The sequence below is a fragment of the Mandrillus leucophaeus genome, unplaced genomic scaffold, assembly GCF_000951045.1.
Source record: "Mandrillus leucophaeus isolate KB7577 unplaced genomic scaffold, Mleu.le_1.0 Scaffold251, whole genome shotgun sequence".
Classification (NCBI taxonomy): domain Eukaryota; kingdom Metazoa; phylum Chordata; class Mammalia; order Primates; family Cercopithecidae; genus Mandrillus; species Mandrillus leucophaeus.
In genome coordinates, this window is record NW_012102599.1 from 2248711 (window position 1) to 2272915 (window position 24205).

The 24205-nt window shown below is 40.8% G+C and overlaps 2 protein-coding genes across 11 annotated transcripts; one reads left to right on the plus strand and one right to left on the minus strand.

Moving 5' to 3' along the window:
• Positions 1-126: 126 nt before the first annotated feature.
• Positions 127-4377, minus strand: RPL9 (ribosomal protein L9). Of its 7 annotated transcripts, XM_011983554.1 has the most exons (8): positions 4221-4273; positions 3725-3771; positions 3429-3640; positions 2464-2596; positions 875-955; positions 541-657; positions 334-340; positions 146-214 (listed from the first exon to the last, which is right to left on the minus strand). In XM_011983554.1, the coding sequence occupies exons 2-6, from the start codon at positions 3768-3770 to the stop codon at positions 551-553; spliced, it is 579 nt and encodes a 192-aa protein (XP_011838944.1). In that variant the 5' UTR covers position 3771; positions 4221-4273; the 3' UTR covers positions 146-214; positions 334-340; positions 541-550. The 7 variants fall into 7 exon arrangements, with proteins under 7 accessions (XP_011838942.1, XP_011838945.1, XP_011838939.1 ...); XM_011983552.1 differs by lacking the exon at positions 334-340 and having other exon boundaries at positions 127-222; XM_011983553.1 differs by lacking the exon at positions 334-340 and having other exon boundaries at positions 139-214.
• Positions 4343-23120, plus strand: LIAS (lipoic acid synthetase). Of its 4 annotated transcripts, none has more exons than XM_011983544.1 (11): positions 4343-4499; positions 5824-5996; positions 7550-7643; positions 8900-8980; positions 10446-10602; positions 10685-10742; positions 12936-13064; positions 15383-15528; positions 16586-16656; positions 18137-18248; positions 22536-23120. In XM_011983544.1, the coding sequence occupies exons 1-11, from the start codon at positions 4455-4457 to the stop codon at positions 22586-22588; spliced, it is 1119 nt and encodes a 372-aa protein (XP_011838934.1). In that variant the 5' UTR covers positions 4343-4454; the 3' UTR covers positions 22589-23120. The 4 variants fall into 4 exon arrangements, with proteins under 4 accessions (XP_011838934.1, XP_011838936.1, XP_011838937.1 ...); XM_011983546.1 differs by lacking the exon at positions 22536-23120 and adding an exon at positions 17649-17653 and having other exon boundaries at positions 18144-18193; XM_011983547.1 differs by lacking the exon at positions 18137-18248.
• The last annotated feature ends 1085 nt before the right edge of the window (positions 23121-24205 follow it).

Below are 24205 nucleotides of genomic sequence, written 5' to 3' on the forward strand. Positions count from 1 at the left end.
ATGTTTGCCTGTCACTGGTACAATATTCCTCTTGCCTAAAATATATCCTTGCTATTCCTTCAAGAACCAGATTAAAGCTCTTTGTTCCACAAGGGAGAAAAACTAGCTAACAAGGATAACAGGTTTAAGCAGCTCCAAATCAACAGGTCTTTTATTGCATCATTTAAATATCACAAGTAGGTCTTAGGAGTCATCTGGCATCTTCTTTCTGTAGCTGGATAACTGGGCAGAAAAAAAAAAAAAAATCGGTCATTCCCATCAATACACTTGCCTAGAAAAGTACTAGTACTAATCTTTTGTTTTGTACTATATTCTAAATGATCTAAAACATACCTCAGGACTATGACTTATTGATTCATGGTAAACTATACATAGTAAAATGCATGCCAATTCCATCTTTTATTCTGTCAAATTTACTGTGTTCCAGAATGCTTAACTCTCCATTTTCTATGACTACAACTCCAGTTTAAGTCTTTTAGTAAATTTAGAGCTTCATTCAACTAAAGCAGTAATAAAACTTAAGACACTACAAGAACTTACCTCTTAGATCTTATTCATCAGCCTGCTGAACAGTTCCTTTTTCAGAGACATAGATACCATCCAAAAATTTCCTGATATCCTTGTTTTTAACTGTTGTGGCTTGCTGAATCAAAGCCGCTACAGGAGAGAAGATACAGCAATTAATACATCAGCCTAACCCATCTTAAAAAGAATATATTTCATTATATGCGCTACTTAAAATTTCAGAATGTTACCTTTTTAACTTCACAATTTAAAAAGCTAACCAAATAAAAATTAGCAAAATACTGTATTTTAAACAACAAGATTTAGATAAAATCTTGTAGGCATAATTAGAAATAGTAAACATACAAACCTGAATTTGAAACAAGTTCAATGTCATTTCCTTCAAGGATTAATTCATCTTTCTGGGCTTGAGATACTGAACAAGCAACACCTAAAAAGAGAGAGGGCATGTGCATAGCATCGACACCAAACTAGATCTGTGTAAAAAATATTTAAACTGCAGAGGCACCAATTTATTCCATGTAAAACTCCATGCACCAAAAGAACCTTGTCTTAAGATTTTGGGGCCAGGCACAGTGGCTCACGCCTGTAATCCCAGCACTTTGGGAGGCTGAGGAGGGCAGATCATGAGGTCAGGAGATCAAGACCATCCTGGCTAACACAGTGAAACCTCATCTCTACTAAAAATACAAAAAAGTAGCCGGGAGTGGTGGCACGTGCCTATAATCCTAGTTACTTAGGAGGCTGAGGCAAGAGAACCACTTGAAGCTAGGAGGCAGAGGTTGCATCGAGCCGAAATCGTGCCACTACACGCCAGCCTGGGTGGCAGAGCGAGACTCTGTCTCAAAAAACAAACAAAAAAACCATTTTGGTTTTACAGCACCTGCCTTACCTGTGCCAAAATCTTATTTGTGTTCCTACTTGAATGAATCACAGTCCTACAGTGGTTACTCCTTTGGTGATTTAATTAAGGTATTCAATTTGCCAGAATTTAGTTGTACAAAGCCTTGTGCCAAGTCTTACTTTAGACCAGCCTGGACAACATAACAAGACCCTCCCTCTACAAAAAATTTTAAAAATTGGCTGGGGTCAGGCACAATAGCATTCCTTGAAATCATGAAATCAGCCTGGGCAATGTGGCAAAACAGTCTCTACAAAAAATAAAAAATTAGCTGGGTGTGGTGGCAGACACCTGTAGTGCCAGTTAGTGGGGTGGCTGAGGTGGGAGAAACACCTGAGCACGAAAGTGGAGGCTGCAATGAGCTGAGATCACACCACTGTACTCCAGCCTGGGCAACAGAACAAGACGCTGCCTCAGATAAAAAGCACCAATCTTTAAAATTTTTTTTAAACCTACAGTATTTACTATGTATTACGCATGCACTGTTATTTTTCAACTTTAAGTCATTTAATCAAAGATGTTTGCAATTTTAAGCTACGGAGAGATGATACGCCCAAGGTGGACAGTGAGAGCTGAAATTTAAGCTAGGCTATTAACCACTACTCATGTAGTTTTCTCTTTAGATTTTAAAGGTTCTTACCACAAAGAAAAATGGAGTGATGGATGTGTTAATTAGCTTGATTTTGTCATCCCACAGAATATACATGTATTGAAACATCACATTGTGCTCCATAAATACACACCTTTTGTAAATTACAAGTCTTTAAAATATTTCATTTGCCAAGTTAAATACAACCACCACTACAAACTACTCCAATGTATCAACTTTCTGAAATTGTAATCAATATGATATAAACCCTCAAGTAGCACCAACAGTTACAAGTGTAATCAAGAGAATTCTAAAACAAATCTGGTTTTATTCAGCACAAACACAAAACACCAGCCAACTAAAGTATGAAAGAGGTTGGGAGTGGAAAAGGAGAAAAAAAAAATATGAAGGAAAAATTTCTTAATTCTATCTGAGGGTATGCACATACCTGGTCTCATCCGAACCCTGCGGATGTATTTTTCACCCAAGAAATTTCGGATTTCAACAAGAGACCCATTCTCCTGGATAACAACGTTGATGGGGAAGTGAGCATACACAGACCTCATCTTGTAACGGAAGCCCTATATTAAATAAGCAAGCTATTACCAATGCTGAAGAATATTTTTAATAGCACCTGAACCAAACTTTATAAACATTGTTCTCTCTATTCAGTGGACTGTAAAGCTCCTTACAGAGGCATTTATTTCACTAACTCTCATGCCCTCAATGAACAATGCTGCCCTCTTTTAATGAGAACCCCAAAGCCCTCATGTCTGACATTAGACTAACATTTACTGAGTAGTACTAAGGTACAGCACATGGCCAAGAATTGAAAACCATTTCAGCATGAACTTTTTATCCTGAGGGGAGAGAAGGTGGGTTGGAAAGAATAGGGACCAACAGACAGAAAACTCAGAAACTACATCATTTTCTATCCCAACGAGGGGTCCTGATGGTGAGATGTGATTGCCACTTAGTACTGCAACTGTAGATTTCCTATTTTAAAAAAAGAAAATTCGGAAGATGTGAAAATTCACCATTAGCCTACTTTTTAAAAACTGCACCCATCTAGCCATGCATGGTGGCTCATGCGGCAATCCCAGTACTATGGTAGGCCAATGTGGGAGGATCCCTTAAGCTCAGCCTGGACAAAACAGGGAGACCCCTCTTGATTCAAAAAAAAAACAACCCCCCCCCCCACCCCCAAACAGAAAAAACAAACATGTTGTACCCATCTGGTCTTTGCTCTCAGCTCTATCGCTTGAAGACCCAGAGATGCCTATTTTTGCCAAGTTCGTATTACGCCAAATAAAATGAGTAACCCATTCTCTGAAAGAGACATTTATGCTGTATAAAGCAAAGGTTTGAGAAACCTCCCTTTCCAAAACAAAGAAGTCTGATTCATCTGCTTACCAGTGTAACACCCTTGATCATGTTCTGTACATGACTACAAATAGTCCGAACGGTAGCCAGCTCCTTTCTGTTACCCCACCATTTGTCAACCCGAAGCCTCTTTTTTTTCTTTCCAAGAAGACTGAGTTCTACATTGATGTGATTGAAGTCCCTCCGCAGGGTTCCTCTGGGGCCCTTCACGATAACTGTGCGTCCCTTCAGGGTAATGTCGACTAGAAGAGAGAACACACTCGTCAGGCCACACAACGCTTGGAACGTGTAGTAAAGATGTATGAAAAAGATATCAAGTCTCATACCATTTTCTGGAATGTCGACAGTCTGATTGCTGAGAATGGTCTTCATTCTGAAACACAAACACTGGGGGTGAGGCCGACCCAAGGCCCGTTTTTCCACCAAACTACGCGGCACAGAGCTCCACTCCTACCGGAGACTGCCAGGCGGAAGTTCCGGAGACGATATTGGAGGACGGGACACCGACAGCGGGCCCCAGTGCGTCCCAGCCCGGAAGGAGCAGCCCCAAAGCAAGAGTTACGAGGCCCAGCAGGCGAACTCCCGCTCAGCCCAACCCTGGAAGTTCTATCCGGGCGGCGCCATCCTGGCAAGGCTGAGGGGCGGGAATAGGCCAAAAAGCCCAAAACAGGATTCGCATCCGGCGCCGCCAGGCTCATATGGCGCTTGCCGAGCTGGGGGACAAACAGGACAAGGTTCCGAGAGCGGGAGCCGCGCCACAGCCTTTCCCAGAACAGATGGCTTCAGATTCCTAATGCCCCGCGAGCACAGAAACATCCTCACCTTGCAGCAGACGCAGCAAAGAAAGAACGTCTTTCGTCATTACGTACTTGTATCCCGTAAGGGGGGGGGGCCTGCGTATTGCGTCATAAGTGCGCGACGTCACGTAAGGCTAAAGCAGCCAATCATGGAGCGGCTCGGCTGTTTGTCGTAAACGGAGCGGCGTGTTACCGACCTGTCCTTTCCCGGGAGTTAGCGATCTCTCAATCCCTGCACTGCGCTAGTTCTAAAGAGGAAATGTCTCTACGCTGCGGGGATGCAGCGCGCACCCTGGGGCCCCGGGTGAGCGGCGGGGCGAGCGGGTTTGGGCGTGGGGTGGGGGGATCCTATCCCTTCAGAGCGCCCACGCCCAATAATAAAGGTCAGTGCATTTACTTCTAGCCAACGGCAGTTTTAAACATTTTTCGTGTAATCTCATGTAATTCTTCTACCAACCGCAAGATATTGATATAGAGTCTCTGGCATCAGTTTGTTTGAAAGTGTCTCTGGGCCGGCACTAAGGACTTATTTTCTGTTTAGAGTGGTTTGTACCCTGTATTTATGGAGCACTGCAGTGAGCACCCTACATAGCTATTCTGTATTGGACTCTTACTGTGTGTAAGACACCACTCTAGCCGCAGAGAACACAAACCTGTCCTCTAGGCTTTAGCTGCAGACATTGAGAAGTGCAGTAGCAATCGTGCAACACCCTAACAGGCACTCTTTTTGAGTTGTCGAAGGTTCTTTTGCGTTACATGTGCAGACTCGCGGATTTTGTAGTGTTCTGGCTGTCTCGTGCATGTTTGTGTTCAGATGTAAAAGCCGAATACCATGATTTCTTATGTTCTTGACTGCCATGTTCAAACACAGAAAAAATGTAACCTAGAAAGTAAAATCGTTCATCCTGGCCAATGTGGTGAAACCCCGTCTCTACTGAAAATACAAAAATTAGCTGAGCGTGGTGGCGCGCGCCTGTAATCCCAGCTACTCGGGAGGCTGAGGCAGGAGAATCGCTTGAACCCGGGAGGCGGAGGTTGCAGTGAGCCGAGATCGCGCCACTGCACTCCAGCCTGGGCGACAGAGCGAGACTCCGTCTCAAAAAAAAAAAAGGTAAAAAACGTTAGGCTTGGTTTTCCCCCTTCCAGTTATCTGAAACCAACTGGGCATTATTAACCTACTTTTAAACAATTATGCTTATTCAAAACTCGAGAGATTTATTGCACACTTCACTTTAAACGCCCCTGATTCAAGTCAGGACCAGAACAATTTTAAACTGTGGCACCTTCTTCAGTTATTGCAGTTCAATCTTGTTGAAAGACAAACATGTAGTTCCTGGTAGGTGGAGTACATGAAAGTGTGATGTATATTAGATAGTTCCAGAGATTTCCAAATCAATTCTAAACTCAGTTGTAAACAGTCAACTCTTATTCTCTTTTAGGTTTGGTTCCTTCAGTCATCTTTTATATTACATTCTAATGCCCTAGAATACTAGAGCTCCTAGTTTGACATAATTTCTGAAACACTTTTTTAGGTTTACCAAAAGGCTTACTTTTAGGTGTTATGATGGGTTAAAACTAAATTATTCTGGACTCCACTAAATAAATGTCATAATGAACTCTTTCATTAGGTATTTGGGAGATACTTATGCAGCCCAGTCAGACCATTAAGTTCCTTGCCAGATGAAAAAAAGGAACTCTTACAGAATGGACCAGACCTTCAAGATTTTGTATCTGGTGATCTTGCAGACAGGAGCACCTGGGATGAATATAAAGGAAACCTAAAACGCCAGAAAGGAGAAAGGTAATTGAAAATTTGAGATAATTTTAACGTCCCATTCCTTTGTTGTGCATTATTTTCAGATATAACCAAGCCCTAGAATCTGTTTTTTATATCAGACTTGTTAAATTTAGCTAAAAATCATTAGAAAGATGTGATAACACAACTAGATAGAACAGGTAAGCAGATGAAATTGTTGGAATCTTTCTCTTTTCTCTGTGCCCTTACTATGTTACACTGCCATCTCCCCATTTTCTACCCAGCATCCAACTTCTTCAGAGTAGAGATTATTGCCTTACTACTAGTCTGTTAGATCTGGGTTACTAGGTGTTGATGATCTAACGTGTGCTTCTCCTAGTCAATTTACATATGACCTATGGATACCTTACCTTAATTTAAGAGAGTTATGGAATTTTATGTAGAAGGTAGATTGTGTTGAGAGAGAACTTAATCCAGCTCCTTCTATATCACAAGTGGATGGAAGTCATGGAGAACCAAGGATTCACAATCTCCACTCCAAATTTTAGATCTTTTTTACGTTGAGTAACCACTATAAAATCTAGAATATAGAGCAGACAGTGCACTGTTGTGATCTTACCTCACTCTAAACAAATAGAGTACTTTTTGGCAGTATCATTCATGGAGGATGAGATATTCAAAAACTCATTCTCTTATTAGAATAGTGTAACTCTGGCTTTGCAAAAAAGGTAGACATGAGCATAGTGCCCTGTTACACTCCATTATTGGTGTTTTCTTTTTTTTTTTTAATTTTTTTTGAGATGGAGCTCGCTCTTGTTGCCCAGGCTGGAGTGCAAATGGCACGATCTTGGCTCACAGCAACCTCCGCATCCAGGGTTCAAGCCATTCTCCTGCCTCAGCCTCCAGAGTAGCTGGGATTACAGGCATGCGCCAGCACGCCCAGCTAATTTTGTATTTTTAGTAGCGATGGAGTTTCTCCATATTGTTCAGGCTGGTCTCGAACTCTGGACCTCAGGTGATCCACCTGCCTCGGCCTCCTAAAGTGCTGGGATTACAGGCGTGAGCCACGGTGCCTGGCCCCATTATTGGTGTTTCTTTTTTTTTTTTTTTTTTTTTTTTTTGAGACGGAGTCTCGCTGTGTCTCCCAAGCTGGAGTGCAGTGGCATGATCTCGGCTCACTGCAAGCTCCGCCTCCCGGGTTCACGCCATTCTCCCGCCTCAGCCTCCCAAGTAGCTGGAACTACAGGCGCCCGCCACCACGCCCAGCTAGTTTTTTGTATTTTTAGTAGAGACAGGGTTTCACCGTGTTAGCCAGGATGGTCTCGATCTCCTGACCTCGTGATCCACCCGCCTCAGCCTCCCAAAGTGCTGGGATTACAGGCTTGAGCCACCACGCCTGGCCTATTGGTGTTTTCTAAAGTGGTTTGAGCAAGGCTGAATTTGATTCGGTGTTCTTACTCTTATGACAGAAATTATAAGAGTTATTCTAAGATTATAGAAACAGTATTAACTAGGAATTGTAATAGAAGAAATTAACTTCAAAGCTGTGTAATTATTTGGCAGCATATTTGTTAATCGTTATGTTTGACTTTCCTTAGGTTAAGACTACCTCCATGGCTAAAGACAGAGATTCCCATGGGGAAAAATTACAATAAACTGAAAAACACTTTGCGGAATTTAAACCTCCATACAGTAAGTTGTCAAAGTGTAAACTATCCCTCTTAACCAAAAGCCATATTTCTACATTTATATAGCTTAAAAATTATTAACAAATATATAAATAATAGCAAAGAAAGTAAATATGTTAAGTGATACATTACTACCAGGAATGGAAATATATTTAGAATCATTTTTCCTGCAAACAAAAAGATTTTTTGCCCTACAAGTTTGGAAACAAAGCTTTGTTTTTTTTATATTGCAAATTAGATATTTGTTTCATTGGAAAGAATATAAAATTAAATGTGAAGCTATGTCACATACACAATGCCATATATAAAGCACGCTCTTTTACCTATAACTGTTCAGTATATATTCTTTCAGACTTTTTTATTTGCACATATGAAGTATATACATTCATAAAGTTTTTAATTTAAAAATGAGAGTTTGGCTGGGTGTGGTGGCTCACACCAATAATTCCAGCACTCAGAAGGCCGAGGCGGGAGGATCACCTGAGGTCAGGAGTTCAAGACCAGCCTGGCCAACATGGCGAAACCCCGTCTCTACTAAAAATACAAAAACAAAAAATTTGCTGGACTTGGTGGCATGAGCCTGTAGTCCCAGCTACTCGGAAGGCTGAGGCAGGAGAATCACTTGAGCCCGGGAGGTGGAGATTGCAGTGAGCCAAAATGGCACCACTGCACTACAGCCTGGACGACAGAGTGAGACTCCATCTTTAAAAAAATAAAAATTCAAGTCTGTCCATTCTTATATAATTGTGTAAGAGAGTACACCTCTATAGGACATGCTCACCACACTCTAATTTTAATATAGAGTTTGGCAGTTTAACAGCCTTTTTTTTTTTTTTTTTTTTTTTTTTTTAAGACAGGGCATTGCTCTGTTGTCCAGGCTAGAACGCTGTGGCACAATTGCCTCGACCTCCCAGGCTCAAGTGATCCTCCCTCCTTGGCCTTCTGAGTAGCTGGGAGTATAGATGCACATTACCATTCCTAGCTAACTTTTCGATTTTTTGTAGAGGTGGGGTTTCACTATGTTGCCCGGACTGGTATCAGATTCCTGGGCTCAAGCAATCCTCCCTCCTCAGCCTCCCAAAGTGCTAGAATTACAGGCATGAGCCAGCACACTTGGTCTTAACAGCATTTTTGAATAGTGGATGTCTTCAAAAATATGTTGTAAACAATGAGCAGTTTAAAATGTCTAATCACAGTCACCAATTGTTTAGTTGGTGGATATTGTCAACCTAATGGTGTTCCATTTCCTTTTGTACACAGGTATGTGAGGAAGCTCGATGTCCCAATATTGGAGAGTGTTGGGGAGGTGGAGAATATGCCACCGCTACGGCCACGATTATGGTAGGGCCAGCCTCAGCCTCTACAGCTTTAGTCTAGAAACTGAAAGGGAGTATGTTCTGTCTTCTTCCTAAAAATGTGCGTTATGAATCTCTGGTCAGATTTTTCATTACATTTGCATTTATGAAAAATATTAAGAAAAAACCTGATGGAATAATCCAACCTGTTTTAATCTCACTCTTCTCTGCATAAATCTGTTATTGGTTCTTTCATTTATGTGATAGTTAATCACACACTGCCTTGAGATACCTCTCCTCTCAATTTTTGGAAACATTATTCATGATTGCTTAACTTTTTGTGTGTTTTCTGTTTAATATATTCTACAAGAAGGAGCTGTGCTTTCTGTTTTCACATTCATGGAGACCTGCACATTGATCTGTTACATATTTTATGTCTTTTCAAATCATCTTTTTTGATTATTGAGTAGATAAAATGTATCTTCATAGGCCAGGTGCAGTGGCTGATGCCTGTAATCCCAGCATTTTGGGATGCTGAGTCAGGCAGATCATTTGAACCCAGGAGTTCGAGACCAGCTGGGCAACATAGTAAAACCCTGTCCATACAAAAAAAAGTTTTAAAAAATTAGCTGGGCATGGTGGCACTTGCCTGTATACCCAACTACTGGGGAGGCTGAGGTGGGAGGATCACTTGAGTCCAAGAAGTCGAGGCTGCAGTAAGACGTGATCATGCCACTGCATCCCAGCCTAGACTACAGAGCAAGACCCTGTTTCAAAAAAAAAGTATTTTATAAACTGTGTAAGTTATAAAGAATAACAGAACAGACACCTTCATACCTCCAGTTTGAGATTAAAACATTAGCATTTTCTTTGAATCCCCCTCTGTAGCCCCTAAACTATATTTTAGAATCCCATTTTTCAGTTGTGTTTCTATTTTGTTTTAAGAAATGGGGGTCTCACTCTGTCACCTAGGCTGGAGTGCAGTGGCATAGTCATAGCTCACTGCAGCCTGGAACTCTAGGCTCAGGTGATCCTCCCATCTCAGCCTCCCTGAATACCTGAGGCTACAGGTACATGCCACTACACCCAGCTAATTTTTAGAGACAGGGTCTCGCTGTGTTGCCCATGCTGGTCTCAAACTCTCAACAATCCTCCCACCTCAGCCTCCAGAGTAGCTGGGATTATAGGAGCAAGCCACTGCACCCTGCTTTGTTTTTTAAATTTAAATTTTGTGTCCTTTCCTGATCCCATCCCCTTTTCTCTTCCCTGAACACTATTCTTATTGCTGAGTTTATTTCCCTTTCTTTTTAGTTGTATCACATATATTTGTGTTCCTTGACTATCATTTAGTTTTGAATGATATTTTTGAATATGTTTGAAACAATATTTCAAACATATGTTTGAACAGAACAAAACTGTATGCATTCTTTGCAACTTGCTTTATTCTCTCAACATTATGTCCTTAAGGGTCATCTGTCTATTTGATTTAAATTGTAACATTTCTATTTTAGTTGATGGGTGATACATGTACAAGAGGTTGCAGATTTTGTTCTGTTAAGACTGCAAGAAATCCTCCTCCACTGGATGCCAGTGAGCCCTACAATACTGCAAAGGCAATTGCAGAATGGGGTCTGGATTATGTTGTCCTGACATCTGTAGATCGAGACGGTTAGTGTGTCATGGTGGCCTCTACCAGAAATTGGCTCTAAATGGTGACATCATCTTGAGCAGTGGATTCTTTTATTTCTAGATATGCCTGATGGGGGAGCTGAACACATTGCAAAGACTGTATCATATTTAAAGGAAAGGTACTTATTTTTGCATTTGTTTGTGTAATTTAAGGACCGTTTTGGACCCACATGAGTTTAGTTTAAGTTCTTTACCTTGAAGCAGGGATTATTCACTTTTTGGGGAGTTTCATAGTTTTCTGATAATTCACTGGAAATTATGTACACATTTCTTTGGAAAAAGCATATTTGTATGTACAGATACATATTTGCAGAGAATTTTAGGGGGTCAGTAATGAACTTATCTATAGACCTTTAGCCCATAGAATCCCTCCCTCATATTAGAGCATTAGTCTAAACTTTGAATAATTTTCTTTAAAAAGTATAAACCTGGTCTTCTTAGTAATGATTTTTGTTTTGTTTTGTTTTGAGACGGAGTCTCACTCTTTTGCCCAGGCTGGAGTGCAGTGGCGCCATCTCACTGCAACCTCCACCTCCTAGTTCAAGCATTTCTCCTGCCTCGGCCTCCCGAGTAGCTGGGATTACAGGCCCATGCCACCACGCTCAGCTAATTTTTGTACTTTTAGTAAGAGACAGGATTTCACCATGTTGGCCAGAATGGTCTCGATCTCCTGACCTCAATTGATCCACCCACCTGAGCCTACCAAAGTGCAGGATTACAGGCCTGGGCCACCGCACCCAGCCTGGTTTTTTTTGTTTTGTTTTGTTTAAGAGACAGTCTTGCTTTGTCATCTAGGCTGGAGTGCAATGGCCTGGTCATAGCTCACTGCAGCCTCAAACTTCTGGGCTCAAGCAGTCCTTCTGCCTCAGCCTCCCAAGTAGCTGGGACTGCAGGTACACACTACCACACTCGGCTAATTTTTTTTTCATTTTTTTTTTAGAGACAGAATCTTGCTGCATTCCCCAGGCTCATCTCAAACTCCTGGCCTCAAGCAATACTCCTGCCTCGCCCTCCCAAAGTGCTCGGATGATTCTAATTTTCTACAACTCAGTACTAGTTTGGCACCTAAGCACACTTAGTAAATTTTTTAAATGATTCCCTAGTATTTTCTGTTTTCTATTTACTATAATTCATTTTTGAAAAATCTGTTTGCAGCCCACTGTTTATTTTACAAGCTTCAATGGGTCTTAGCTTGCAGTTTAAAAAAGCAGTAGAACCAAGCACAGTGGTTCACGCCTATAGTTCTAGCACTTTGGGAGGCCAAAGCAGGAAGATTGCTTGAAGCCAGATGTTCAAGACCAGCCTGGGCAACATAGGGAAATGCTGTCTCTACAAAAAATAAATTAAAAAAAAAAAGTAGCTGGATGTGGTAGCATGCGCCTGTAGTCCTACCTGCTTGGGAGGCTGAGGCAGAAGGATTGCGTGAGCCCAGGAGTTCAAAGTTACAGTGAGCTATGATGCACTGGGCAACAGAGCAAGACCCTGTTTTAATTTTAAAAAAAAAAAAAAAAAACCAGAATTATAGGACATGTTCTTTGAACATCTCATATGTTCATGATAAGGGTGTACATGTAGTCTTTTCTACATCTGTTCTTCCAGGGAACAACTCCAGACACTTTGCCAGTGGGTTTATGAAAAAATTTGTCAGCTGTTTCAGTCATTTTTGCTGGTGTCAAAGGGAACAGCTCTGTGACCCATTTCACATTATAATGCTTGGATGAATAGATATAGTCACAACATAAATAGGAAGATTAATGTTTAGCTCGTACTTTGTTTAACAAAGCTCATGACTCAGCAACCCAGAAAATAGTTTTTAAAACCCATAGTACTTGTGAAATATTTGCCTAGAGGAAAGGAGGAGAACATGATTTGATAACTTTTTAAAGAAATAAAAATTAAAGCAATCAAATAATATTCACATTTATATAAGAAATATCTCAATTTACTTTCCAAAGAGTTAAGTTTTATATTTGATGTTTTAATATTTCATATTTTAGTTTCTTACAATTATTTACTTTTTCTAAAACCTACTCAAATTAGGTTTAAAAGTCTACTATATATAATTTGAAATTTTATTCAGTTTGCCTACAGGTGTGTTTTAACCACTGCATACATAGTATTTAATGTTCCGCTTTTTTTTTCTTTTTTTATAATGGTTCATGTATGAACATCTGTATGTTCATACTTTGCTTGGCAAAGTTCTAAAGGTTACTGTGTTGAAACATACTGAATGAATACCGATAATTTCTGTTTTGAGCAACAGGTGTGTCAGTTCTTTCTCTCTGTTTGATAATTCTCTTTTTTCCCCCTAGGAATCCAAAAATCCTTGTGGAATGTCTTACTCCTGATTTTCGAGGTGATCTCAAAGCAATAGAAAAAGTTGCTCTGTCAGGATTAGACGTGTATGCACATAATGTAGAAACAGTCCCGGAATTACAGAGGTGAATATGTGTACAAAGTAATGTTGGAAAGTTAGGTGGGTCAAAATAGGCCATATATACTTACCTTTTCCAGGGGTGAACTTTGCCATCGACTTTTACAAAGGAAACTCTATTCTTTTTTGTTTTTTAGGAAAACTCAGTCTATGTCTGTTACATAAAAATCAGAAAATATCACCAACAAAAACAGCATAAATATCATCCATAATAGTATTTCCACCCAGCAATATCAGTTACTTAGTGTTTATATTATAAACACTATATTTATACTGCATAATTGTATTTTTATATTTATAATATACTTAATTTTTATATTATAAACATTAAGGTGTTAATTCATATTACTAACAGTTACTGTGTGTGTTTTAATACACACAAATAATGAACATCTTTTTTTTCTTTTTTTTTTAAATAATATCAGACTGCAAATTTCAATGAGTTGTTTGTTTCCCCCTCCCCACAAAAAAGTTTTCGAAGGAGGGAAAAATTACACTAGAGCAATTGCTTTGGTTGTAATTCTAAAGAAAAGGCTTCAAAAATATATTCGGCTGGGCGCAGTGGCTCATGCCTGTAATCCCAGCACTTTGGGAGGCTAAGGCAGGCAGATCACCTGAGGTTGGGAGTTCGAGACCAGCCTGACCAACATGGAGAAACCCCATCTCTACTAAAAATACAAAATTAGCCAGGCGTGGTGGCACATGCCTGTAATCCCAGCTATTCGGGAGGCTGAGGCAGGAGAAGAATCGCTTGAACTCGGGAGGCGGAGGTTGCAGTGAGCCAAGATCGCGCCATTGCACTCCAGCCTGGGCAACAGGAGCAAAACTCCATCTAGAAAGAGAAAGAAAGGAAAAAAAAAAAATATATATATATATATATATATTTTTATACACATACACAGCACTAATATGTGTAATGAATGATGCAGAAGAAAAACTCATGGCTCACGCCTGTAATCCTAGCACTTTGGGAGGCCGAGGCGGGCGAATTACCTGAGGTTGGGAGTTCAAGACTAGCCTGGCCAACATGATGAAACCCCGTCTCTACTAATATACAAAAAATTAGCCAGGTGCAGTGAAGCGCATCTGTAATTCCAGCTACTCTGGAGGCTGAGGCAGGAGAATTGCTTGAACTCGGGAGGTGCAGGTTGCGGTAAACCAAGATAGTGATAGTGCCACTGCACTCCAGCCTGGGCAACAGAGCGAGACTTCAAAAAAAAAAAAAGAAAAACTCATATCATTCAGATGTACTTTTTTAAAAAGGTAGACACTATGCTTTCTTACTCCTAATAATTTCAGTAATTAAGAGTAATTATTGGCAAGTAACACTCATGTAAAAAGTAAGGATTATTATCCACATCCATTCAAATTTTAGAAAAATGAACATTTTAAGCTTCAGGCAAGATTAATATCATTTTTTCTTTAATTTAGCATTTAGCAGTGATTTGATTAGCTTCTACATATGATCTGTGTCATAGAACCTGAAATAAGTTAAAGTAAACAATAACCATCATTTTCACTAAATCATAAACAGTAGAGACCATAACTTAATTTCAGTGGAGAAATTCTGTTAAAAAGTAATTTCTATATTGTCAGTTTCAGTTATTTTTAAATTCATAAATTTGTTTCTTTCCTGTTAACTAGTGTCTGATGAAAAACAATTACAGAAAATAAAGCTGCTTTAGAATTGAAATGAAATCCGGTTTAACATCAGAAGCTTTCTGGCCTTTTGGCTTAAATGATAAGTCATTTAAGCCACGGTACACAGCCTGTTGCAACCTTGTCGTGATACCACCACCAGTGGGTGCCAGTTTCCCTGGTTTCACTTAAGAAACATGATCCTTTCCAGTGAAAATTCCAGAATCATGCATTTCTTTACCTAAGAGGTGGCAGTGTTGTGTACTCACCAGCAGAGGGCAGCTTAGTCTTCAGAAAAGAAATGAACATGAAAGTTTCAACCCTCTGACGTGGGTTCAGCTTATTTTTTTCTTTGTTCAGTATGGAGACTCTCTTACTTCTGCTTTTTTTTCCTTTCTCTCCTAATTTTTCGCTTCAGAATTCTGGTTTCTCAATGCATAAACTGAAGTAATTCCTTCCATTGTACTTTTCTCTGCCCCAGGCTTGAGGCAGAGCTAGGGAGCCCAGTGAGGCCTTTTCTTTCCTAAATTAACAGTTAGGCATTTGTGCATAAATGCTACCTTTCAACTATGTGGTTTAAGATAATGTGCAGAATGTACTTCTCTGGTCTTTCAGGTTGCTTGCGTAACTATGTACTTGGTTGAACTTGTTGTAATTCTTGCTGACAACAGTCCTGCTGTTTTCCAGTAAGGTTCGTGATCCTCGGGCCAATTTTGATCAGTCCCTACGTGTACTGAAACATGCCAAGAAGGTTCAGCCTGATGTTATTTCTAAAACATCTATAATGTTGGGTTTAGGCGAGAATGATGAGCAAGTATATGCAACAATGAAAGGTAAAGAAATTGAAAAATGAAAAAATCTTTCCCATCTAATTTGAGTAATAGCAGGAACCCACTCACTTTGAAGGCCCTTCTAAGAACAAAGTATATGGTTATAAATGGCAGCATAAAAAGAAAACCAACTTGCACATGCACCCCCAAATCTAAAATACAAGTTAAAAAAGAAAATAAAGCAAAGGAAATAAATTTTCTTGGGATTTCACGGAGTGACATGCATGAAGCTCAGGATACGAAATTTATATCCCATTTTATTCCCCATCCTTGCATCCACTGATAGCATGATTTCATTCACTTTTCTCATTCTATCATTGGACACTTTTGGAGAGCCAGCCAGGTACCAGGCACTGACAGTTCATAGATCAATGAGACTAATCCAAGCCTCTGAGAAAGAGCTTACTTGTAGCATTGTCACATAACATGGTGTGCTTTGGACTTTGCTGAACCTTAGTCCCATAATTCCATGTACTTGGTGATTCTTGGACTTTTTAAACTTTGGGAATAAAAGTTTTAATTTTAGCAGAGGATCCTTAGATTGCTTGTAGTTATTTAGCGGTTCAAAGAGTAGTAAGTTCATATAGTAATTAAGAGCTGCTGTTTACCAAATTGAACGCAGTTTATTAGAAAGGTTCTGATACGTCACAGTTTAAATCACAGCCCCCATAGCATATCTTGTGCACCTAATGCAACACATTTGCTCTATGATATAGGTGCATTCAGGTTTTTGCATATACCATTTCCCATACCTTTTCTGCCAGACTCCTACTCTAAAACACCCTCCACGACTATTTTAACATTTACTCTGTACTATTAGAAGTATTTATCCTTGTATCTATAAGCCCTACATGACTGTCTTAATCATTACTGTTTTCAGTCCTTACTACAGTCCCTGGCACATAATACTTTTGAATGAATAGGTGTTATCTTATTCCCCAACATGAGGATTATGGACTGTCACAAAGTTCACACCATTTTTAAATATTCCTCAGGAAAATTATGGTTAGGTCTACAATTAAAGTATTTGCTAATGTAATTTGTGCTTTTCTTCCTACAGCACTTCGTGAGGCAGATGTAGACTGCTTGACTTTAGGACAATATATGCAGCCAACAAGGCGTCATCTTAAGGTACACGTATCTTGATTTGCTTTTTTTTTTAAGACAGAGTTTTGCTCTTGTCGCCCAAGCTGGAGTGTAGTGGCACGATCTCGGCTCACTGTAATCTCTGCCTCCTGGGTTCAGGTGATTCTCCTGCCTCACCCTCCTGAGTAGCTGGGACTACAGACGGGTGCCACTACATCTGGCTAAATTATATCTATATATATAGATATAGATATAGATATTTTTGTTGTTGTTGTTTGACACAGAGTCTCGCTCTGTCACCCAGACTAGAGTGCAGTGGTACAATCTCAGCTCACTGCAACCTCCACCTCCCAGGTTCAAATGATTTTCATGACTCAGCCTCCTGAGTAGCTGGGATTACAGGCACAAACTACCACACCCGACTAATTTTTTTATATTTTTAGAGACAGAATTTTGGCATGTTGCCCAGGCTGGTCTTGAACTCCTGAGCTCAGGCAATCCATCCACCTTGGCCTCCCAAAGCACTAGGATTACAGGTGTGAGCCACCACACCCGGTCAATTTTTTAATATTTTTAATGGAGACGGGGTTTCACCATTTTGGCCACGCTAGTCTTGAACTCCTGACCTTAGGTAATCCGCCCGCCTCAGCCTTCCAAAGTGCTGGGATTACAGGTGTGAGCCACTGCGCCCAGCCCATGTATAGCTTTTGACTCCCAAAAAATCATAACTACTAATAGCCTTCTGTTGACCGGAAGCCTTACCAATAACAACAGTCAGTTAACACACATTTTGTATGTTACGTAAGTGGGCCTGTGCAGTTACCATGTTGTTCGAGGGTCAGCTGTATACTGATAAGTCCCAGTTTTATTATCTACATAAATCAGCTACATTGGTACATATTTGCTGCCTCCCCCATTTTCTCTACAAATTTCACAACTCAAGTGAACCTAGAGAAAAAGAATTTAAAAGTTGGGAAATGGCACTCATTTACACTTGGTTATTGTGTAATTTGTTTTTTGTTATGTTAGAGCCAGAGGCGAAGTAAGAATGGGAAACCATTGTTTCTATTTCTATCATGGACGTTTATCCATTCATTCAAGAAGCTTGTGTTGAGCAGTGACCATGTGCCAGTCACAGTGCTAAGCAGAAGATACAAATTGAGTAAGACAGTCTTGTCCTCAAGAATCAGATAGGCATGAGTAATTCTTGAATTTACCTGTTAATGAAGGAAAAATACAGATAAATAATCTCTATAGATAATCTCTTCTTTCTCTGTCCTTTGGAATAGCCAATGTAGCACAAAATTGATATGCTTCCCTGCCTCTATAATTCCCTGTATTTACATCCCAGTAGAGTGGCCAAACAAGTAACCAGCAAACAGGGAGGAGGGAGAGGACAAAAGCCTGGGGGTGGAGGCAAGATAAATTATGCAGTGAAGAGTGTTCTGCGTAAATGGGTATAGACTTTCTGCAGAATCAAAAGAGGAATTCTAAAATCTGATCAGAAGTAATTATTTAAATCTAGGTTGAAGAATATATTACTCCTGAAAAATTCAAATACTGGGAGAAAGTAGGAAATGAACTTGGATTTCATTATACTGCAAGTGGCCCTTTGGTGCGTTCTTCATATAAAGCAGGTAAGGTAGATTGCGAGGCATGGTTTTCTTTAGGCCATTAACTTTCCACATTAAGTTCTACCACCAATCACTAAAACTCTTGACAAATTGTAATACCTTTGGTGGTCTTGGTAGAGGGCGTAGTTTTTTTTCCTGGAACATGCTTAGGAGCTTTGCTCCATGGGGATCATGTTAAGGAAAAGTTTCTCTTAATCCTTTGTTTCTTAAACAAATTCAGCCCCTTGCTTTGTAACTCAGCTACTATATAGTAAAAGCAGAAACAATTGGTTTATTGATTTATTCTATGTGTAGATTTCAGTAGTAGATTATTCAGAAATGACAGAGCATGTCAAGCATCTAATAGGGTTTTCTGAGAAATACATATTTATTTGGAAATGTTGCCAGCTGCATCTCCAGACTACCAATTTCAATCAATTTAAGCACTGAAAAGTATCTGTTTGATAGCATTGCTTGCGTCATTACATTTCTTTGTATTTTTCCCCCAGAGGCAACAGAAAAATATCCATAAGATTATTTTTCTCCGTAGAAACGTTTAGTGGTTTTACTAACTACAATGCAGTTTTTTTTTTTACCTTTGGAATTTCAGCTCTTATTTTAATCAATAGCTTGAATTGATTTATGAAAATAAAATCAGTTTCCAAGGGATAAAAAGTCACGTGATAATGATTGTCAGAGGATCCATAGAACATATCTGAAGACTGAATTTAATCTAGAAAGTGTTTATGATGTCCCTGTCAGTTGAACTTAACAATTACAATTATTAAGAATAAATAGGCTGGCCGGGTGCGGTGGCTCACGCCTGTAATCCCAGCACTTTGGGAGGCTGAGGCGGGGGGATCACGAGGTCAGGAGATCGAGACCATCCTGGCTAACACAGTGAAAACCCTGTCTCCACTAAAAATACAAAAAATTAGCCGGGCATGGTGGTGGACGCCTGTAGTCCCAGCTACTCAGGAGGCTGAGGCAGGAGAATGGTGTGAACCCAGAAGGCAGAGCTTGCAGTGAGCCGAGATTGTGCCACTGCACTCCAGCCTGGGTGACAGAGCAAGATTCCATCTCAAAAAAAAAAGAATAAAGAGGCCAGGCAAGGTGGCTCATGCCTCTAATCCCAGCACTTTGGAAGGCAGGAGGATTACTTGAGCCCAGGAGTTCAAGGATCCAGTGAGCTATGATCATGTCACTACAACTCCAGCCTGGGCGACACAGCAAGATACTGTGTCTCAAAATAAAAATAGGCCGGGCGCGGTGGCTCAAGCCTGTAATCCCAGCACTTTGGGAGGCCAAGACGGGCGGATCACGAGGTCAGGAGATCGAGACCATCCTGGCTAACACGGTGAAACCCCGTCTCTACTAAAAAATACAAAAAACTAGCCGGGCGAGGTGGCGGGCACCTGTAGTCCCAGGTACTCGGGAGGCTGAGGCAGGAGAATGGCGTAAACCCGGGAAGCGGAGCTTGCAGTGAGCTGAGATCCGGCCACTGCACTGCAGCCTGGGCGACAGAGCGAGACTCCGCCTCAAAAAAATAAATAAATAAATAAATAAAAATAAAAATAAAATAAAAAAAAGAAACAGCTAGGCCAGGTGAGGTGGTATGTGCCTATAGTCCCACCTTCTTGGGAGACTGAGGCAGGAGGATCGCATGGGCCCAGGAGTTCAAATAGAACTTGAGCAACATTGTGAGACCCCATCTCTTTATTTTTTATTTTTTTATTATTTTTGTTTTGAGGTGGAGTCTCTCTCTGTTGCCCGGGCTGGAGTGCAGTGGTGCAATCTTGGCTCACTACAACCTCTGCCTCTCGGGTTCATGCCATTCTCCTGCCTCAGCCTCCCGAGTAGCTGGGACTACAGGCACATGCCACCACGCCCGGCTAATTTTTTGTATTTTTAGTAGAGACGGGGTTTCACTGTGTTAGCCAGGATGGCCTCGATCTCCTGACCTTGTGATCCGCCCGCCTCGGCCTCCAAAAGTGCTGGGATTACAGGCGTAAGCCACCACACCTGTCCGACCTTGTCTCTTTAAAAATGAACTAGGTATTGGCCGGATGTGGTGGCTCATGCCTGAAATCCCAGCACTTTGGGAGGCCGCGGCGGGCAGATCACAAGGTCAGGAGTTCAAGACCATCCTGGCCAAAATAGTGAAACCCCGTCTCTCCTAAAAATACAAAAATTTAGGCCGGGTGCGGTGGCTTATGTCTGTAATCCCAACACTTTGGGAGGTGGGTGGATCATGAGGTCAAGAGATCGAGATCATCCTGGCCAGCATAGTGAAACCCCATCTCTACTAAAAATACAAAAATTAGCTGGGCATGGTGGTGCACACCTGTAGTCCAGCTACTTGGGAGGCTGAGGCAAGAGAATAGCTTGAACCCGGGAGGCGGAGGTTGCAGTGAGCCAAGATCCTGCCACTCCACTCCAGCCTAGCAACACAGCAAGACTCCGTCTCCAAAAGAAAAAAAAATTACAAAAATTAGCTGGGCGTGGTGGCGTGTGCCTGTAGTCCCAGCTACTTGGGAGGCTGAGGCAGGAAAATTGCTTGAACCTGGGAGGCAGAGGTTGTGGTGAGCCAAGATCACGCCACTGCACTCCAGCCTGGGCAACAGAGCAAGACTCTGTCTCAAAAATAAATAAATAAATAAGCTAGGTTTGGTTTGTTTTTTTTTTTGGATCTAAAGTGATGTTTTAAATGATTGCTTTATATATTGGAGTCTAAATCTTAAATATGTTTAAATTAAACAAATTCTATTTGAAAAAATTAATGCTCCAGTATTAGTAATATTCAGTATGTTCCTATAAAGACATTTAAGGCCGGGTGCAGTGGCTCACACCTGTAATCCTAGCACTTTGGGAGGCCGACGTGGGTGGATCACTGGAGCCCAGGAGTTCAAGACCAGCCTGGGCAACATGGCAAAACCCCATCTTTACAAAAATACAGAAATTAGCTAGGTGGCTGATTTGCTGGATGGTGGTGGGCACCTTTAGTTCTAGCTACCCAGGAGGCTGAGGTGGGAGAATCACCTGAGCCCAGGAGGTTGAGGCTGCAGTGAGCTGTGATCGTGCCACTGCACTCCAGCCTGGGTGACAGAGTGAGATCCTGTCTCAAAAATAAATAAATAAATAAAAATAGTAATTTAAAACATTTTAATGAACTAATAGCTCATCATAGTTTGGAAACCCAAGAATTTGATTCAGCGCTGACTGACAGGATGTGGGGATTTTGAAAACCAGTAATCGCAAGTGATTTAATCTTCAAGCAGCACTACTGGCAAGCTAAAAATACATATGAAGGATAGAACCACTATCAGCTTCTAGAATGGTTACAGTAATATCCTTTGAAAGGAGTTTTTCTTTTGTTAAAGAAAAATTTCTAACATATAAAAGGAAGTAAATTATGAACTTTTTGATGCTTTCTAAATTACCAGGAAAAGATCAAATTCTGGTATGTGATGAGCATTAGACTAAAATGATGGATTAGGGTCTGGTAAAGTCGGTGCTACTCCCACGACATTTGGAGGAGGTATGGAGCAGCATGGATTACTTGGCTGGGTTATGAGCCTTGGGATTTGCAGAGATTATATGTAGATACACTCATCACAGTTCTACTCATATGTAAGATGACAAAGAGAAGTTAATCAGACTCCTCGTAAAATCAGGCCTCCAGTGCTGCGCTCTACCAGTAAGCATTGAGTCATGCTGTAAGAGCAATAGACTAAATGGAATGCTAATGGCCTAAAGAGAATGTGCCCTCTGAGCTGCTAACTTACTGCGTAGGCACAACTCAGGCGGTGGGGAGAAAGCCCATTACAGATGAAGAGCTCTTGCTTCCCTAGAGAGGAATAAGCTAAAGAGATTCCATCAGATGCGTCTGCTCAACTGCAAGGAGGTCTGTTTTATAAACATCAGATCCAGCCTAATAATGTAGCAAAATTGCTCTTGGAAGTGAATTTTGCCAAGAGCAATACTTTGACAGTGATGAGGGAAAGATAGTGCACATAAAGTAGAATAAATGTGCAGACCCATGTATACAGTAGGATCACCCTTCGTAATATTGAGTTACTAGAAAGAATAGTAGTAGGAGACTCTAGTCATTATTACCGGGGAGAAAGGCCAAAGATATAGGGGATATTTAGGTTAGAAAAATATTGCCAGTGAGGTTTGAGAAGAGGGAAGTGCCAATAAATAAAAACGTCATCTTTAAAGGGGAAACACCAAAAATATAATTCTGAAATAGTTGTCTCACTATTATTTACTTTAAATTGATATTAATGTGTTTTCCTTTTTCCTAAATAGGTGAATTTTTCCTGAAAAATCTAGTGGCTAAAAGAAAAACAAAAGCCTTCTAAAACTTCAAGACCTTCAAGATCACAAAAATTTTTTAAATTTGATTCCAGTTAATAACAGAGGTGGTGCCAGAATGCCTGGACTACAGTGGATGTACCCCACTCTTTGCTTAAAACAAAAAAATGTCAATAGCCAGGCATAGTGGCTCACGCCTGTAATCCCAGCACTTTAGGAGGCCGAGGCGGGTGGATCACCTGAGGTCAGGAGTTCGAGACCAGCCTGGCCTGCATGGTGAAACCCTATCTCTACTAAAAAAACAAAAATTAGCCAGGCGTGGTGGCGGGCGCCTGTAATCCCAGCTACTCGGGAGACTGAGGCAGAAGAATCACTTGAACCTGGGAGGGGGAGGTTGCAGTGAGCCGAGATCGCACCATTGCCTTCCAGCCTGGGTGACGAGCAGAACTCCATCTCAAATAAATAAATAAAAAGGAAAAAAGTCAATAAACTACAGATTTAATTACAGTAATTCATTTGGCTTTTTGTTTATCTTCTTTGTCCCAATAAACAGTTGCTTGCTGTGATGTAATCTTAAAATATCTTTGTAAGAATTTTCTGTTAAATAATTTTAAAATGCATTAAAAACTTCTAGAGATGAGGCATGGTGACTCACACCTATAATCCCAACATTTTGGGAGGCCAAGGCAGGCAGATCACTTGAGCCCAGGAGTTCGAGACCAGCCTGAGCAACATGGTGAGACCCTATCTCTACAGAAAAATTTAAAAATTAACCAGATGTGGTGGCATGCATCCGTAGTCCCAGCTACTCAGGCTGAGGTGAGAGGATCACATGAACCTGGGAAGCAGAGGTTGCAATGAGCTGAGATGGTGCCACTGTTCTCCAGCCTGGACACTGTAACTGCTCTCCAGACTCTGTCTCAAAAAAAAACAAAAACTTCCAGATTTTCTAGTCCACTGTTAACATCACCATTACATTTCATTTATGAAAAATAAAAACTTCATTTGTTACTGTGATGGAACAGTCATGATTAACAGTTATGATTAACATTTGTCCTTATAATATTGGAATAATTTAGAAAGGCTTAAGAGTGAATGCTGGCCAGACATGGTGGCTCATGCCTGTAATTCCAGCACTCCGAGAGGCCGAGGTGGGCGGATCACCTGAGGTCGGGAGTTTGAGACCAGCCTGGCCAACCTGGTGAAACTCCATTGCTACTAAAAATAAAAAAATTAGCTAGGCGGGTTGGCAGGTGGCTGTAATCCCAGCCACTCGGGAGGCTGAGGCACGAGATTTACTTGAGCCTGTGAAGTGGAGATTGCAGTGAGGTGAGATCGTGCTACTGCACTCCAGCCTGGGCGACAGAGTGAGATTGTCTCAAAAAAAAAAAAAGTGTAAATGTTAATTTTTTACATTGGTGTGACTACTTCAGAACCTGCAAAATCGTTTTATGCTGATCACATTTAGTCCCTCTGAAAAAACCAAGGCCATAATGCTGCCTAAGGCAAGGAAATAGAACCTGGAAATATTAACCCTTATTTGTATAGTAGCTTTTTAATCCACATGCACTATTCCTTTCATTTCTCACATTGGTTGTGTTATATGATGATAAAGACCTGAGAAAGGAATTTCCTTCCAAAATACTAGTAACTCAGAGATTCAT

What these genes read in the sequence shown, in the direction of transcription:
- RPL9 (XM_011983549.1), bottom strand. Translation starts at nt 3,770, where the DNA reads ATGAAGACCATTCTCAGCAATCAGACTGTCGACATTCCAGAAAATGGT. An exon ending in CAGGGTTCGGATGAGACCAG is followed by an intron (nt 956 to 2,463) that starts GTATGTGCATAC and finishes CTCTCTTTTTAG; the next exon opens with GTGTTGCTTGTTCAGTATCT. An exon ending in TGAACTTGTTTCAAATTCAG is followed by an intron (nt 658 to 874) that starts GTTTGTATGTTT and finishes TCTCTCCTGTAG; the next exon opens with CGGCTTTGATTCAGCAAGCC.
- LIAS (XM_011983544.1), top strand. Translation starts at nt 4,455, where the DNA reads ATGTCTCTACGCTGCGGGGATGCAGCGCGCACCCTGGGGCCCCGG. An exon ending in GGAATTTAAACCTCCATACA is followed by an intron (nt 7,644 to 8,899) that starts GTAAGTTGTCAA and finishes TTTTGTACACAG; the next exon opens with GTATGTGAGGAAGCTCGATG. An exon ending in GACATCTGTAGATCGAGACG is followed by an intron (nt 10,603 to 10,684) that starts GTTAGTGTGTCA and finishes TTTTATTTCTAG; the next exon opens with ATATGCCTGATGGGGGAGCT.